Consider the following 15,748-nt stretch of genomic DNA (forward strand, 5'->3'; position numbering starts at 1 on the left):
TCTTTTTGTTCAAATAAATATCCTTTATCAGCAGACCTGACATTTTTGTCACCTGATATTTTGAGTGACTTTCCCCGCTCAAACGTTAAGCTGAACTGATTATGGCAATGCTCATTAAATCTGTTCCTCCAAAGACTTTCATTATCCTCTCTGGCTGACCAGTGAGCCATTTAATTGTTTACTACAAGTAGTTTGATAACAGTAGTATAATAATGAGTAAGTGTTTGTCAAGTGGATTGGGCTACGATAACAGCAAGAACATATGCAGCTGCCTGAAAGCATTATATTATGGAAAAAACTACAACTTTTAATTCCTTAAAGACTGGGCTGTTTTTTCTTTTTCTACCCTTTGAGATCAATGCTGTTTTAACATTTGTGCGGTGCTTGTGTTCAGATGTAATTTTCGCTTTTAATGTACCCATGCAAATTACACACTGTTTTTTTTCCAGGACGAGAAAGGCTTTCAATACCATTATTTTGATAATACCCACTAATTTACTAAAAAATAATAAAATGAAAAATTTGAAAAATCTTTTACTCATCTTCAAAAGCTAATGAAAAACCCTACTAACTAGATTCTAATACTTGTCCTGAGTTTAGAAATACCCAATGTTTTTATGGATATTTTGCAAGTTATAGGGCAATATGTACAAGTACCAATGCCCCATGTCCTATTTGGGGCATCTTTGAAATTTAGAACTTTCCATGCACTAATTTTACCACCAGCCTTTGCCAAAGTTTGCGGTAATAATATTTTGTTGTGTTTTTTTCACACACATACTGGACGTCAGCTATGAATTTACAGCTTTTGGTATTTGTCACTTCCACACAACACAAAAACATGTGTTCAGCAACATCTCTCAAGTACAATGATACCACCCATTTATGGGTTGGTTGGGTTCTTTGAGGGTTAAAGATTCACATATGGGTGGTGTGCATTTTTCAAATTGGGATTGTGACATCTTGTCATCCTTCCTCCATGTCCTATTTGCGACATCTTTGAACCTGGTAAATTCAATTTACCTTGTCAAACTATATGTATTTTTGAAAAATACTCCAGGGTATTTCAAATGATGTTATTAAATTCTTTCCATGCACTAATTCTACTACTTGCTAGAGCATTGAACTTACTCACTTATTCACTTACTGGGTTGCAAAGGCATTACAACTCAGACATCTGACAAAGCTTTCTAGCAAATTGCGTAATTGCATGTTTACGTCACTAAGAGGAGGAGCCCTACATGGTGTTAGGACTTACCTGGCTTCGCGTCCCACAGCATCCCGCTCTCTGCAAGCTGCTCCGGCGACTGCAATCCCCACTGACATGAAGCAGCTTTGTCGACCGAGCGGCAGACCACGCTTGCATGTTTTTTTTGCATGTTACCAAATTTTTAATTATTTTTTAAACATTTTTTTTCTTGCTTCTGGTCGCATTTCAGCAAGACATTTTTAGCTAAATTCTTTTAAAGCAGGCGTCCACAGCCATATTGTATATGTTGCACGTGGACTCTCTGGGTAGGGATCATATGGGCCCCTGGAGCAGTTTTCTATGTTTCAATATCAAGGCATTATATCAACACCATTTTATCAAAGAAAGTGACTTTAAATTGCTTTTTGAGCTCATTTGATGCCATGACGTGCCAGGCATTTTATTGGTTGTTAACTGTTGTTTTTTCCAGGATGTGTCTGGCACCATCATTGGTGTTTGACCCTATTTGACTTGTCCTAGATCTCTGCTTTCCCTCAACATCAATGTTGATCAGTTTAACATTTTTCAAGATTTTTAAATCAGAAAAGCCCTGGGGGGAATCCACCTCATTCTTGCCAGTACATCTGTTACAGTGGAGGCTATATAACCTATATAAAGCATGGTTCAAAGCCTAAGAAGTGTTATAATCATAGCAATCAATGGAATGGTCCAGTAATCAAAAATATTGAATTCATTGCTATGGTAATATGACCAATATCCATCCTTATTATATATATAGCCAATATAATTTGTGAGATAAAAGTTCTATTCTAGATGTTTTCAGACTGGGGAATGTGAGAATGCAGCTGTGCAAAAACAGAATTTTCTCATTTAGAGTTAATTTCTCATTAACAATAGCAGTCATATTTATTAAAATACACATTTATTCTTTATATTTAATCGCTTTAGCACTGATTTAGTACTAATTTGCCTACTAGACTTTTTACTAGACTTGTGTAATGCAAGCAAAATCAATTCAGACAAATTCAGACCATGTCCCACAAACCAGAAGGGAATTCTTGATCACTTGATAGGACACTCCTTTTTTTAACAGTTTACCATTATATATCTGTCGGCAGGAATCCCAGACATGTTGCCTTATCTTTTATAGATGTACTGGTACGTCCATATGGTAGCAAACTGGTTAATATATCATATCGCTTATACAACACAGTTTCTTTGTGATACTCAAAGGAAATCATTAGAGAATTTTCATTGTTTTCTCCTGCTTTGACAAGGTTACCAAGCAGCCGTACCTTCTCAACACCAGAGCAAGTTGCTCCAGGGACTAGAAAATGAACTAATATTTTGCTCCCAATAGAAAGTGCATTTAAAATTCCCACTGTGGCCCAACTGTTCCATTTAGACAAACATTTTTGATCTTATTCTTTCATCTGAGGGTTTTATTACATAAAACACACCTAAGATTACAGGACTTTTAATAAGCTTAATTTGGTTTCTATAGCAACAACCTATCATATTTGCGTTGTTGGCTACAAAAATATTAAATGGTTAAAGAATTAATTCTGGGAGGGCCTTTGGCATTGAGCAGCACTAGGGATGCATACCTCCCAACCATCCCACTTTACGAGGGACAATCTTGATTTTCAGGCCCAAAGATGCTGAGTGCTGCAAGGTGCCTGGACAGGGTAAGGTCAATGAATGGTCCTGCCCTGGTCCCACTTTTTACCATCCCCCCTAGCACCATCTCTATGCCTCCTCCCAATGAAGGTGTCCTAAAATGTTGGAAGGTATGGATATGTTTCTGATGCTGCATTTAGGTACACGTGTTAAATTCAGCATAAGTAAAGCAGCACCTTTAACACTGATATTTAATTTTGAATAAAATGAGATCATTTGTTTTCAAAGTAACTATAAAGCAAAAATGATCAACCAAATGAAACAGCATTTTTACAGGAATTACCATTTTTTCAAAGTATGCATAATTTTAGTCATTTAGTGCTTACAGATGTATTTTACAGTTTATGCTATAATAAAGGAAAGGTTAGAAAGGTGCAGTCATATATAATAACACAAACCAAAGCTAGAATTCCTCGCGGAATGCCTTGATATAGAGGCATTTCAGCAACGCAGTTTGAGTTAGGACACATCTGCTACCATATTATGCACAGGGGGGCTCCGCATGGGGGCCTAGCGGCAGTTTTCAGTGTTCTGAATGCCTCGACATTCAAAGAAATTGGTCGTTAACTGTCCGTTTATCTGTGACGTGCCAGGCACGACATTGGTCGTTAAAGGGTTAACAAGGTGCGTAGCAGAACATACTTTGAAACGAAATAAAAAAGACTGGATTTAAACCCATCACTTGTATCTTTTAGTGCTACAAATGAAAAGAGGGGAGTTCATTTATCTGTGTAGTCAGGGAGATGTATAGGAAACTGCAAACTATTTGTCTGCAATTTTCCATTTTTAGATTCCACATTCATGAATTCATTTACACTGAAAAGCGGCAGTTTCTAAGCATGCATAGGAAAAATAAACTTGTTGATTGCTTTATATTAATACCCATTGCTAGCATTAGCTAAAAGTTCAATGATCATTTAAAGTAGATTTCTTACACATGAGTTTTGCTAATAATTACCGGAAGATGACTCGGTAACTAAGCAGATGAGAATGGTTTTATTCAACTCTTAAATATCCTAGTAACCAAAGAAAGCGTATCTTTTATTTAGTTCCAGTGGCTATTTTAGAAGAGGTTTGTAAACAATTAGTAAAGTTGATTTCATATAACATTTTAATGACTACAAATTGCTATGATTTGAAAAGTATGTTTCTGTATTCATGGGAAATGTTACAAAAGATTTTTATGGCGCACGCTTAAAAGTCTTTCAAGACAGAACAATTTTAGAAACTTTTAAAAACTAACATTAACATTAAAAGGTGATTTTGAGGAGGTGTTAATTGGCATAGCACTAAATCCTAAATCCACTCCTTAAAGCTGTGTTGAGGGACTTCATTCTCTCTATATATATATGTGTCCTGTTTTGGATTTACATGACTGTGTCACTGAAAAATGTGGTGGAATGAGTAAAATTGCTGCTCACTTATATTATGGGTCAGATAAACAGAATTTTGCTCAAAATATTATCAGGTGGTACAGGGCCACCTTTAATATTAATTGGAACCTGGGCAAGCATTTGCTTGGGTCCCCACACCCCTTGGCATACCCCCCACGTGGTTGCCACTTCCACATCAACCCCCACCCCCTCGAGTCCATTTTGTCCCCTCTTCACTGTACTACACCTCTCTTTTACTCCCTTATGTAGTTCAGGCATAGATCAAATAAACAACACATGGAAACACAGCATTGCAGGTATAGATCAACTGAATTAACCATACAAACCCTGTATTTATCTAAAATTGTTTACCACCTAACTGAAGAACATGGCCTCTTGTTCAATGTTTGATTTTTTTCCCTTTTAATTTTTTTTATAAAAAATATGTTTCATGGTGGTAAAATGCTAAAAAGTTTAAAAGTTTTGAGGGGCCCAGTTCTTCTATCTTTGCTCATTAAGATTGGGGGTGTGAGAGCCAGAGCCAAGTTGTCTCAAATTCTTCCTTGAGTACATCATTATGGATGCTTGCAAGGTAAAAAATGGTGAAGTGCTGCCTTGTACAGTGTGCCTGCACATTGGGCGAGGGAACACTGGTATGAAGGTATGTGCAAGCACAGACTTCTTTTCAGTGTTTTGCATTTTTTAATGCTACAGGGCCAGTTAGCAAGGAGATCAAAGATCAATATAAATGCTCCCTGTGGAAACCCAGCACGAGGACCCCTGCTGATTGGCACCTTGGGCACTACAAAAAAAATGGGGCCAGTTCTCGTGACATTGTTTCAGAATATCACCTTCAAATTTAGATGGTGTTATAATTAAAGCAGATCAAAGTCTGAATATATTACAGACAATATGAGTGTCACGGTGATGCACACAGCAAGGAATTCAACTAATTAGATCTGTTTGGAATTAATGTATATGTGACATATGGCTAATTAGATGTAAAGCAGCTAATTAATGGATGTTAAAAGTACAGATAGATCAGCTTTTTGTGATTTATTAGCAAAGCATCAACATATTCCATGTATCCATATGCCATTATAAATCCACATTTAGACAGATGATTGATAAATAGATAGACAGATAGATAGACACATGCGTATCCTAAATGACATCGACAAAACTTTGCTTGTTCAATCATATTAAAGATGATCTGTCACCTTTCCCAACTATTATATGTTGAGTTCTACACAATAAACAAACCTTTAAAATGTGGTATTTATGTATGTGCCATGGAAGCACATGGTGGTTTCTGTTTACAGGATGTCCCTGACTATTCCTCACCTTTTGGTAAGTTGTTCCTCCTCTTTCTTAAGGTATTCACATTTTGTAGGCACTGATTGTTCCTTGCCACTGTGGCAAGGTTGGGATGAGAAGGTGAGGCATACTACTAATTTTGCATAGCAAACCACACTTTGTCACACACATCAGCTTTCTTGAATTTAAAAAATCTCTTACAACAAATGTATGATCAAAAAACCCCTCAAAAAAATAAAAATTACATAAAAACAGCAAAGAGATTTTTATTTCATGTAATTTAACCATTCCCGGAGACATTAATGCCTAGGTCTTAGATGACAAAATGATTATTTCAGGACAAGACTTGTCATTCATGGGTATGGAAAATGGTGTTTTCTAATGCTATATCTAAAAAGGTTTAATTCTTTAGTAGGTGGCATGGTTCCTTTAAATGAGAATGGCCTGCTCCTTGTAAGGAATGAAGTGTCTTAGTCACAATTACCGTTTCATTGTTTGTCTGAATGGTGTGTCTATATAAAGGGCAGGAGAGGATTCCTCTCCGCAGGAGACACAAAGTTGCTAAAGGACTACCAGATAAGAAATCCTATAGCTGGGAACCCTGCTTTACAAATTTACAGTGAGTAGTACCTTTTTTAATATTACTTTCACATCATGATCATTGAAAGAAATGCGAGAACAGCAAGTGTGTTTGATTCTGTGTTTGTATTATAATTTTCAGTTTTTCATACGGTTATTTATTAAGTATGGATAAGTGATGTTCTACTTGTTATCACAAGTAGGGCTGCGAAATATGGTAGCACTACATAAATCAAATAATAAAGTACTAAGTGAAAGCATGTTTTTGTAACAACTCCAGGTACATATATGAAAATAAAAATTGAAAATACAATCACTATAGCTTTCAACTGAAAAAAAGATCTCCTAAGCAAAGATATCCCAGGGATTCTTATAGAATAAAGAGAAAATCCAATCAACATACCTAGTCCAAAAGTGCTATGAGTCTATTTATTCAGCTGTAAATAAGCTTTGTTGTATAATATATCTTTTGGAATATATCTTATATAATCATTATTAAAATCGCTGATGTCCCAGAGTTAAATTGATTATAAGTCACCAGGTCCTACCTAAGTACAGAGATTACTGTAATATTAGAGTAATAACCGCTACAAAAATATTTTACTAAAATAAATTTTCCGTTGATATGCTATTGTTATTATTATGATATTATATTTATAATAATTCTAATAGTTTTAGCTTTAAAAAACATATAAATATACAAGGATTTTTTTTTTTTTAAAGGTCCAGCACAATTCTTTCCTCGTTCTAGTACCAGAGCTTTACCACTCTCTATCTTTCATGGATTACATATAAATTCATATATTATAGCTACACTAAAAAGGCAATTAAACATGTAAGTACTTTAAGCATTGACTTCATAAACAAAGCTGAAAAATCCAAGGAACCCAAACTAAGACAGTTGAACTTAGCCTTTTTTCCCCCTCAGTGCTTATATTCTTTTCCTGGAAACATACATTACATTTATAGAGCACCAGCAGATTTTGTAGAGCTATTATAATAGGGGTAGAAACAAAATGACCAACATTAAACCTGACGCTATATAAAACCGCGCATAAGATTAACACATGTTAAGACATACTGCCGCAGAAGAAGAAGGGGTCCATGGTCTTGCAAGCTTAAAATCTATTAGGATGCCAAAGCAGCAAATTCAGCCTAGTAAATCAAGAATGAAACACAAAAAGCTAATTTGTTTTACGCCATGTCTTTACTGTGATTATTGTTGTTATGTATTCTTTTTAACTCTAGTGTGCAAGTTCTACTTGAATCTCTGTCTGTCTATGTATGTGTCTATCTATCTATCTATCTATCTATCTATCTATCTATCTATCTATCTATCTATCTATCTATCTATCTAACATTCAGATTTCCAATAAAGCATTGTCCATTCTGGGCTATCGATACTGGGCACTGCTGTCCTGTACCGCTGTGATCTGTGTACAATCTCCCTATATATTCCTGCCAATTACTCATTTTCTAGGTTTCATTTTTCCTGGTTAGTGAAACTTTACTTTTTACCTTTTAATGAAATGCAATAAAAAGAAGGGTCATTATGTAGCCCATAACCTAGGTATTCCCATCTGCATCACTGAACCTGCACAGCTGTCCCAAGATATACCCATAAGGAAGCTGTAGGTGCAAGATTAATAAAATTGCGCAGGTTAACACACATCATAAACTGTGATATAATGAGAACATGGCAAAAAACAAATAGAAAAGCACACAATATACATGTGAATAAATTGGCACCTATACAAAAGGAAGAATTAAAACGTAGGTTTACATGTGTGCTTTTAATGTACAGGCTACATTTAATGGGTTTACCCTAAGAATGTACTTCAAGTGCAGGAAATTAAATGTGGAATTGTCGAGGTTTGTTATTTACAAAACCTGAAGACGTAGGTGATAGACATGTACACCAGGACTTTTAAATCAATAACAAATTTAAATATATATATATATATATATAGATTATATGTAGTTATGCTGGTTGTTGCATGCGATTAACATTTTTGGTAATGTTGCTTAATTCACCCTATTTAGATATTTGAGTCGTCATTTAATATTAAATATATATTAAAGGAGAAAAACATGTAATTTATTTTCAATTATATAATAACTTGTGCAGCTAAGAAAAATAGCCTTAGAATGCATTCACCGTACTAACCTTCAACTACACCACTCCACCAAAGAAGATTATGGGACTGGAGAAGAGTAACACAATTGAGGGAGTGTTTCAATGATGAATGGCATTACAGAAGCACTTGACTATGGAACTGTAAGTTTGCCGATTTTAAATAAAACACAAAGACACTTTTAAAGTTGATTCTTCTGTTATTTGCTGCGTATATGGCTACAGTGTGCGTCCGTCCTTAACGCACACTGTGCCACATACACCAAGGATACGCAAAGTGTCCATACAAGGACACCAGTGTCCGTGGCAAGGTTTGTGAAGGTCCATAGAACATCATTAAATTGTTCACCACAGACCCCAGTAAATGAGCAATGTTGGTGCCTACCCCTGACATACACTATTAAATATAGTCACATAGATAGTGATAAATAGTTTAAAACAGTGACAATATTGAATTATACAATTGCTATATTAAATATAAGTTGTTCCAATTTACTAATTAACAACTATATTTACAGAACCTACTGTTTAGACCACCCACATTGCCCATTGTGCAGTGGCTACACTTTCCATCAATGGGGCATCAGGTTCAGGAAAGGTCCTGCAGGCTTGTTTACGATAAGACCAAATAAAATATGTCAACCCCGTCACCATACCAGGGCACAAAAACATAACACTTGCTCTAGGGCACAAAAACCCAAACAATGAAAAAAACAAGCTGGGATAGAAGGAGAGAAACTCTCATGGCTTACCTTCAAATGGAAAAGAAAGTGTCCTAGATGCCCCCTTCTTTTATGTAACTACTATCTGATCTGTCTCTCTTCACGCCGATATATTACCAAAATGTAATGATGGCTACAGCTCGTGTCAACATCTCTAAGTCATAGAAATAAGTTCTTTTTCGTACCCTGCAGAACATTTGTATGAAAAACACCCTACAGGGCTACTATGCCTTCTACATTCCATACACATCTATAGAACCTTCCAGAACAATGAATGAGTGGCATGCATAAAAGTTGAGTTCAAGTTTGAACTCAGGTACTAAAGTGGATGCCTTGGGAGCTGGTATCTTACTGAAATAGTGACCAGTGGAGCAAATAAGTTTGCTTAATATATAATATTTGAACTTAGATCAATTTGAATTTCTAATTCCACCCAGACCCACTATGGTCATTTGAGCCTAGAATTCATGCACTCATTAATCAGTTGGCAACTTAAACTAGCAAAAGGGAGTCTCACACGTTTGATTTGATTTCATGGGATGTCAAATTGATCCCCTCTAATGGAGATGAAAAGTGACCATTAACTCTATGGTGGCAATGCGTTTACTGTTTTAAACCACATGGCTCTAATTGTCATTAATATATGCTTTGACCTCCCTCTCCCCTCAGGGGGCTGTAATGGAAGTTCCAAACGTGAGGTTTGACAAAGTGAGGTTATGCTTGGTAACCTGATGATTTTATTTATTTATTATGCCCTTGTTTTATGGTTAGTCAGCATCATCTCATAGGTGTTGCTGTGACTCATCAGACCTCCTGAGACTGGGCCAAGAGGGAAAACATGTAGAACTCCATTAGTTTTATTCTTTTCTAGGGGACTACTGCCTGTGGTTAGGTACCTCAGACTAGATCTTCTGGCTAGTGGAGCGGGGGGAGGGGGCAATGCTCATATCCTCAGCCACTGTAATTGGGGATGTAACTATAGACAATGTGTGGGGTGGGATACATTAGAGACTTCCTGTCACACCAGGTATAGGGGTCAGGTTAAGGATCCACATTGGTATCACCAGTTGGGCAAAACACAGCACGGGAACAGCAGGAATGTAGTGCATCATTGTCAAGGCAGGTTGCAGGACTCAATAAGTGCAGTACACAGGGATAAGACAAAAATGAAGGTCATGCTAAGTGAAGGTCTAGTTTACATCTCAGAATCCAATGACGAAAGTATAACAGGATAAGATAACTCCTGAAAACCAGTGCAGAAGTCAAGACAAGGAATAACACCCAGACACTAAAGATAGCAATGGCATGGGCAAGGGCTACAAGGAGAGGGGTATATAAAGGGTATATAAAGCATACCTGGGAACTCTCCGGGTTTGATCCGGAGATTGCCGGGTGAAGCACTGCTTCTCCGGTTCTGTGTTTCCCGCTACCATCAGCCAGAACGCCCCCGACGTGAGCGGGAACTCCCAACGACGTCACGCGACCACCCTGGCCGCGTTCTGCAAGGGAAGGCTCCGGGTAGCCGGAGCCCAGGAGTTCCCAGGTATGGGTATAAGAGTAATGTAGTACATACTCAGCAATTAAAATTGGGCGTTTTTTCCCCATTAAAAAATATAGGGCAGGTATTACCCTTTATATATCTGCCCAGTAGCTAGTACTGAACTACATGCTGGTGAAGGTCACGCGTGACTGCTACAGGAGAAGAGCATTCCCTGTTATATACCAGCAGCATGGCAGCGCCAGGTAAGAAAAACCCGGCTATTAACATAATGTACTAAGTTATGTGTTATATATTTTGTATGGCTTATTTATATGTATTTATGTAATTTTGTATGTATTTATAATAAAATAAAATAAAATAAAGAAAAACCCGGCTGTGCATCACCGCGCGTCAGCAATGAGACCATGCTCCCAGGATACCCGCCATTAGTACTCCAAGGGGGACTGGAGCGGCGGGGATCAAGGCATGGGCATGACACTTTCTACTCATGTTTTCTGTTACTTTGGAGGGGTAGTCTACCAAGCAGCCGTGAGGCTGTGAGAGATGCAGTTTGATCTCATGCTGTGTTATAAATGCTTATATCAGTTTCAGATGAGAACATGGCCTTCTGTTTTTTTGTTATGTATATTTTGGTGTTCTTTCTATGTAAAGTTTTGGTTTCCCTGGTTGCAATCTCCCAATGTTTGCCAACACACTACAAATAATTCCTTAACTTGCATTATCTTACATTTTTCTAGATTGCTGTCTCAGGAGATGCTTTCCCAGAAGTATCTGCAGCTAGTGGCTTTCCTAGGAATTGTCTGCTTTGCTTGCCTGACTGCATCAGAGAACCAGGAAAGGTAGTAATGTTTTGTTTTATTCTTAACTTTTCAAGATAACTCCCTTAAGCAAAACCAAGTCAACTAATTATTTGCATGTTTTTGATCCTACTCCCTTAAAATATGACAACCAACCTTGTTCACATTTATTAAACAAATATATGGTACCAGGCATTCCCTGATTCAAATATTACAAAGCGGAGCTGTACATTTTAGTGTCACGTGCTCCGGCATGAGGTTTATTCATGACAAACACAAATATTGGCTCTACTGAATACATGAGAAAAGATTGGATTACTGCGTGCTAAAACCTTGCTGTCTGATAAACTCTTTGAAAAGAAAGAATCTGATAAAATAGAGATCAATGCATGTTAATCGCATGAAAAAGACAATGTGTGAGGAGCTGGTGAGCAACAGACAGACCTTTAAAAAGCCCATGCTCGATCACCATTGGGCAGACCAGCCACACCCCTGGTTTCCAATTGGTAAAACAAAACATATGACAAACCATTTAAAACTCACACATTTAATATACCATTTTCATTACAGGCATCTTCATAAAAAAAAAACTGCTCCATATATCAGATCTTACTAGCATGACAATCTCCCTGTCCAAAGTGTATAGTATATTGTAAATGTAAACTTGCATACGTAAGTTCCTGAACGCTTCCTCAACGCATCCAACAAAAAAACTCATGCTGATTTTAGAGAGTGCGAGAGCCTTGAATGGGGAATGCAAACCCCAGAACTGAAGGGCAAACACAAATATTTGCTCTACTGAATAACAGAAAAGAGATTTCTAACTCCCTGCTAGCTGATAAACTCTTTGAAAAGAAAGAATCTGATAAAACGTAACAATTATTAAGATACAACTAAACAACAGTTCAATACAATTTGTCCCTTCTGGACATGGCATAATTGTATCCCTAGTGGGTGCTAATTAGTCCTGCAGAGCTGCAGCTACAGACCCTACAACCTCAGGTCCAGACAATAGTCCGGTGAAACTCCTCCTGTGTATCTATTCGCTCTTTGCAACCTGCCTCTGTATATCTTGTCCACTACCTAAACCCTGTCTGGAGGTTAAGGAGGGACACATTGTCTTTTTCATGTGATTAACGTGTATTGATGTCTATTTTAGTTTTAATAAATGTTACGTTTTATCAGATAGGGTTCTTTCTTTTCAAAGGGTTTAGCCATTTCAATGTGCTCTCTTCGTTATTTATTTATTATGAAGGACCAAACCTAGTCAGGTTCTTCAGTCATAGTTTGTGGGGAGAATTTTTGGAAGCCACCAATTTAACTATTATTGATGTAGAACTAAGCACGTCCTGCAGGATAAGCTTGCAATGCAACCTACACCCTAAACGGTAGTGAATTAGGGGTAATGACAAATGAGAAGGATTTGGGAATTGTTATAGACAACAAACTAGGCAACAATGTGCAGTGTCAGTCTGCGGTTGCTAAGGCCAGTAAGGTATTGGCGTGTATAAAAAGGGGCATCAAGTCGCGTAATAAAGATATAATTTTGCCTCTGTATAAATCAATGGTAAGGCCGCACCTTGAGTATGCTGTGCAATTTTGGGCACCTTTTCTAAAGAAGGATATCATAGCACTAGAAAGGGTGCAGAGGCGGGCTACAAAATTAATAAAAGGAATGGAGCACTATAGTTATGAAGAAAGGTTAACTAATTTAAATCTGTTTAGTTTAGAGAAACGTCGCCTCAGAGGGGATATGATAGCATTATATAAATATATTCGGGGCCAATACAAACCATTGTGTGGAAATCTGTTCATAAACAGGACTATGCATAGGACACGTGGTCATGCATTTAGACTGGAAGAAAGGAGATTTAGACTAAAGCAGAGGAAAGGGTTTTTTACAGTAAGGACAATAAGGATGTGGAATTCTCTGCCTGCAGAGGTAGTTTTATCAGAGTCTGTACAGACGTTTAAACTGCAACTGGATGGATACCTGGAAAAACGTAATATTCGGGGATATAATCTTTAATTATGGGGAAACAGCTTATTGATCCAAGGAGAAATCTGACTGCCATTTTGGGGTCAAGAAGGAATTTATTTCCCTGGTTAGTGCAAAATTGGAAAGAGCAAAGCCGGGGTTTTTTTTGCCTTCTTTTGGATCAACAGCAACAAATTAACAGATATAGGAAAGGCTGAACTTGATGGACGCATGTCTTTTTTCAGCCTATGTAACTATGTAACTATGTAACTATGTAATGCATAATGAAGATGGGGAAATTAAACTGCAGCCCTTAAACATCGCACTTGGATGATGAGCGTGCGTCTAGAAATATTCAGAAATAGGACTTTAGCAAGCACAATCCAATTAGATTCCCCTGTGTGTTAATGCTATTCCATTATCTCCCTATTTGCCCATGCCCAGGGAGTTATTTAAAGAATGTTATCCTACGTCTCCATTGTGATCAAGTGGCAAGGACAAACTGCCCCCCCTCGGACTATTCCACACCTATAAAGCTTTTTTTATTTTATTTTTATAATGCAGCTTTATACTTAAGGGTTCCTGGAATGTAAGTCAAACTTATCATAGAGATTTATTAAGCAACGTGATAATTCTCTGTTGACTCATTTCAGAGAACGGTCAGTTGCAGAGGCTCAGCTAATGCACGACAAAGGAAAGACTATTGAAGAACTAAACCGACAAAGATGGTTACAAGGAATACTGGGGTCTGTTCACAACCCAGGTCGGAGAGAGGTTTCTCCAATACAACATTCCCGCAGAGATACACACGGAAATAAAGATGACCAGCAGCAAATCGACAATATGAAGAATGTTCTGCAGTACAAAGGAACAGTTATAGCACGCAGTAAAAAGATATTTCAATGAGTGCATAGAAATTAATACAGTCAGTTCCGCTTACATGCTTACATTTTATTACCTGTATAATATGTTATTTAAAGGTTTGATGTATGCTGGGTTATGGGTCACCTTTGTTTTATAAAGATAAATAATTATATAATAGTCCTTTACGAGAAACATTTGCCTTGCATGCACCCAAAGAAGCTGTCTGTGATAAAGCCCTCAATGCAGCCGAAAACAAGAATAAGGACAAGAAGAACATTTTTTATCACAAAATGTTAAATAAAACAGAGAAAATAAATGCAAGGAAAAACATACCAATGTAATAATTAAGTGCTAACAGCTTTGAAGAATCATCTATATTGAGGATAAAAAACGATGTAAATCCTTGAGCATATCATTACCCAAAACCCTTGTTTGCACCTTAAACACTGTTTGACATTTGTCAAGGACGCAAATAAAGCCAGTTGGTAGGACTTATGGAGTCATGTATGATCCCTCATGGGCTGTCTTTGCCACGTGTGCTCATCTGTGATCTTCTTTATATTTTATTAAGCATTAAACTATTACAGAATAAAGCTATGGCAAATATACCACACTGTTTAATGCTATAAATGTTCACTGATCTCACTCTGTCCAAAACTAATACCTTAACATAAGACAGGGAGACACATGGTGTGATCACTAATAAATATACATACACAGCAGGGCTCCATTCTGTAATAGAAAAGAGGAGTGACAAGTCCTCCATTCCTTAATGTAGTATGGCCATAGTAAATGAACACTAAAATCAGTGCTACCATGTAGGGTTAAGGTTAAAAGTATAAAAATTTCCCTACTGAATACATAAGATGAAGTGTAGGACATGTAAGAGAGAAACAGATGTATTGAAGCCCACAATGCTTCCAATGGCCCCAAAAGAATGGCCACACTTCAGTGCATGTCATGGGGTGAATGGATTTTGGTGAACGGTAAAAATGCCACAGTACAGCCAGGCCACTGGGGACTCCTATTCTGGTGAGGGAGGTGGGCTGACTGTTTGGTTCCCATCTCTCCTTGAAGTCTTTATTGTCTCATATGACTTCATATACCAGAGCCAGCAGGATAACAAGGGGGCAGTTAGACAGAGGTCTGGACAGACCTTGCTCTCCTTTTATTGAGGTCTGGTTGGAGAAAGATCCATGATCTCCCCAACCGGCCCTCTTCCTTCAGCGGATCTACGTGGGGTGCCTCCTCTCCAAAGGACTGCCCATCCAGTCCATCGCAGAGTAGGAACTCCCACATGGATCTGTGATCTAGGCCAGAGCCTACCTTGCCTACTTTCATGCATATAATAGCTATGTGGTCATTTTGAATTTTCATAGCGCCCCCCTTGCAAACGCAGTAACTCTTACATGTATTTGTTCCTTTCCCCAGTCCCAAACATTACATGGGTCCCAGTTGGTCCATGGGACCATGGCAGCACTCTAACAGGGGAGGGGTTAAGCAGTGTTGTATCATTTTAGCATACTTACCATTGTGAAATTGAAGCACACGGTTTGTCTGTGTGTGTGTCTGGGTATGTTCGTGTGGTGACCG

At 37.7% G+C, this 15,748-nt stretch overlaps 1 protein-coding gene across 1 annotated transcript; it reads left to right on the top strand.

Annotated features, from left to right (window-relative positions):
- The first annotated feature begins 6,135 nt into the window (after positions 1 to 6,135).
- Positions 6,136 to 14,785, top strand: LOC128474526 (parathyroid hormone 4-like). The gene is made up of 3 exons (XM_053456877.1): positions 6,136 to 6,199; positions 11,254 to 11,355; positions 13,945 to 14,785. Exons 2-3 carry the CDS (start codon positions 11,270 to 11,272, stop codon positions 14,195 to 14,197), a joined length of 339 nt encoding a protein of 112 aa, XP_053312852.1. The 5' UTR covers positions 6,136 to 6,199; positions 11,254 to 11,269; the 3' UTR covers positions 14,198 to 14,785.
- Positions 14,786 to 15,748: the final 963 nt, after the last annotated feature.

This window comes from Spea bombifrons, chromosome 2, assembly GCF_027358695.1.
Source record: "Spea bombifrons isolate aSpeBom1 chromosome 2, aSpeBom1.2.pri, whole genome shotgun sequence".
Lineage (NCBI taxonomy): Eukaryota > Metazoa > Chordata > Amphibia > Anura > Pelobatidae > Spea > Spea bombifrons.

Bases quoted from the DNA above. Each gene is read 5' to 3' on its own strand.
- LOC128474526 (XM_053456877.1), top strand. From the start codon at position 11,270: ATGCTTTCCCAGAAGTATCTGCAGCTAGTGGCTTTCCTAGGAATTGTC. The intron at 11,356-13,944 runs GTAGTAATGTTT...GACTCATTTCAG, and splicing joins GCATCAGAGAACCAGGAAAG to AGAACGGTCAGTTGCAGAGG.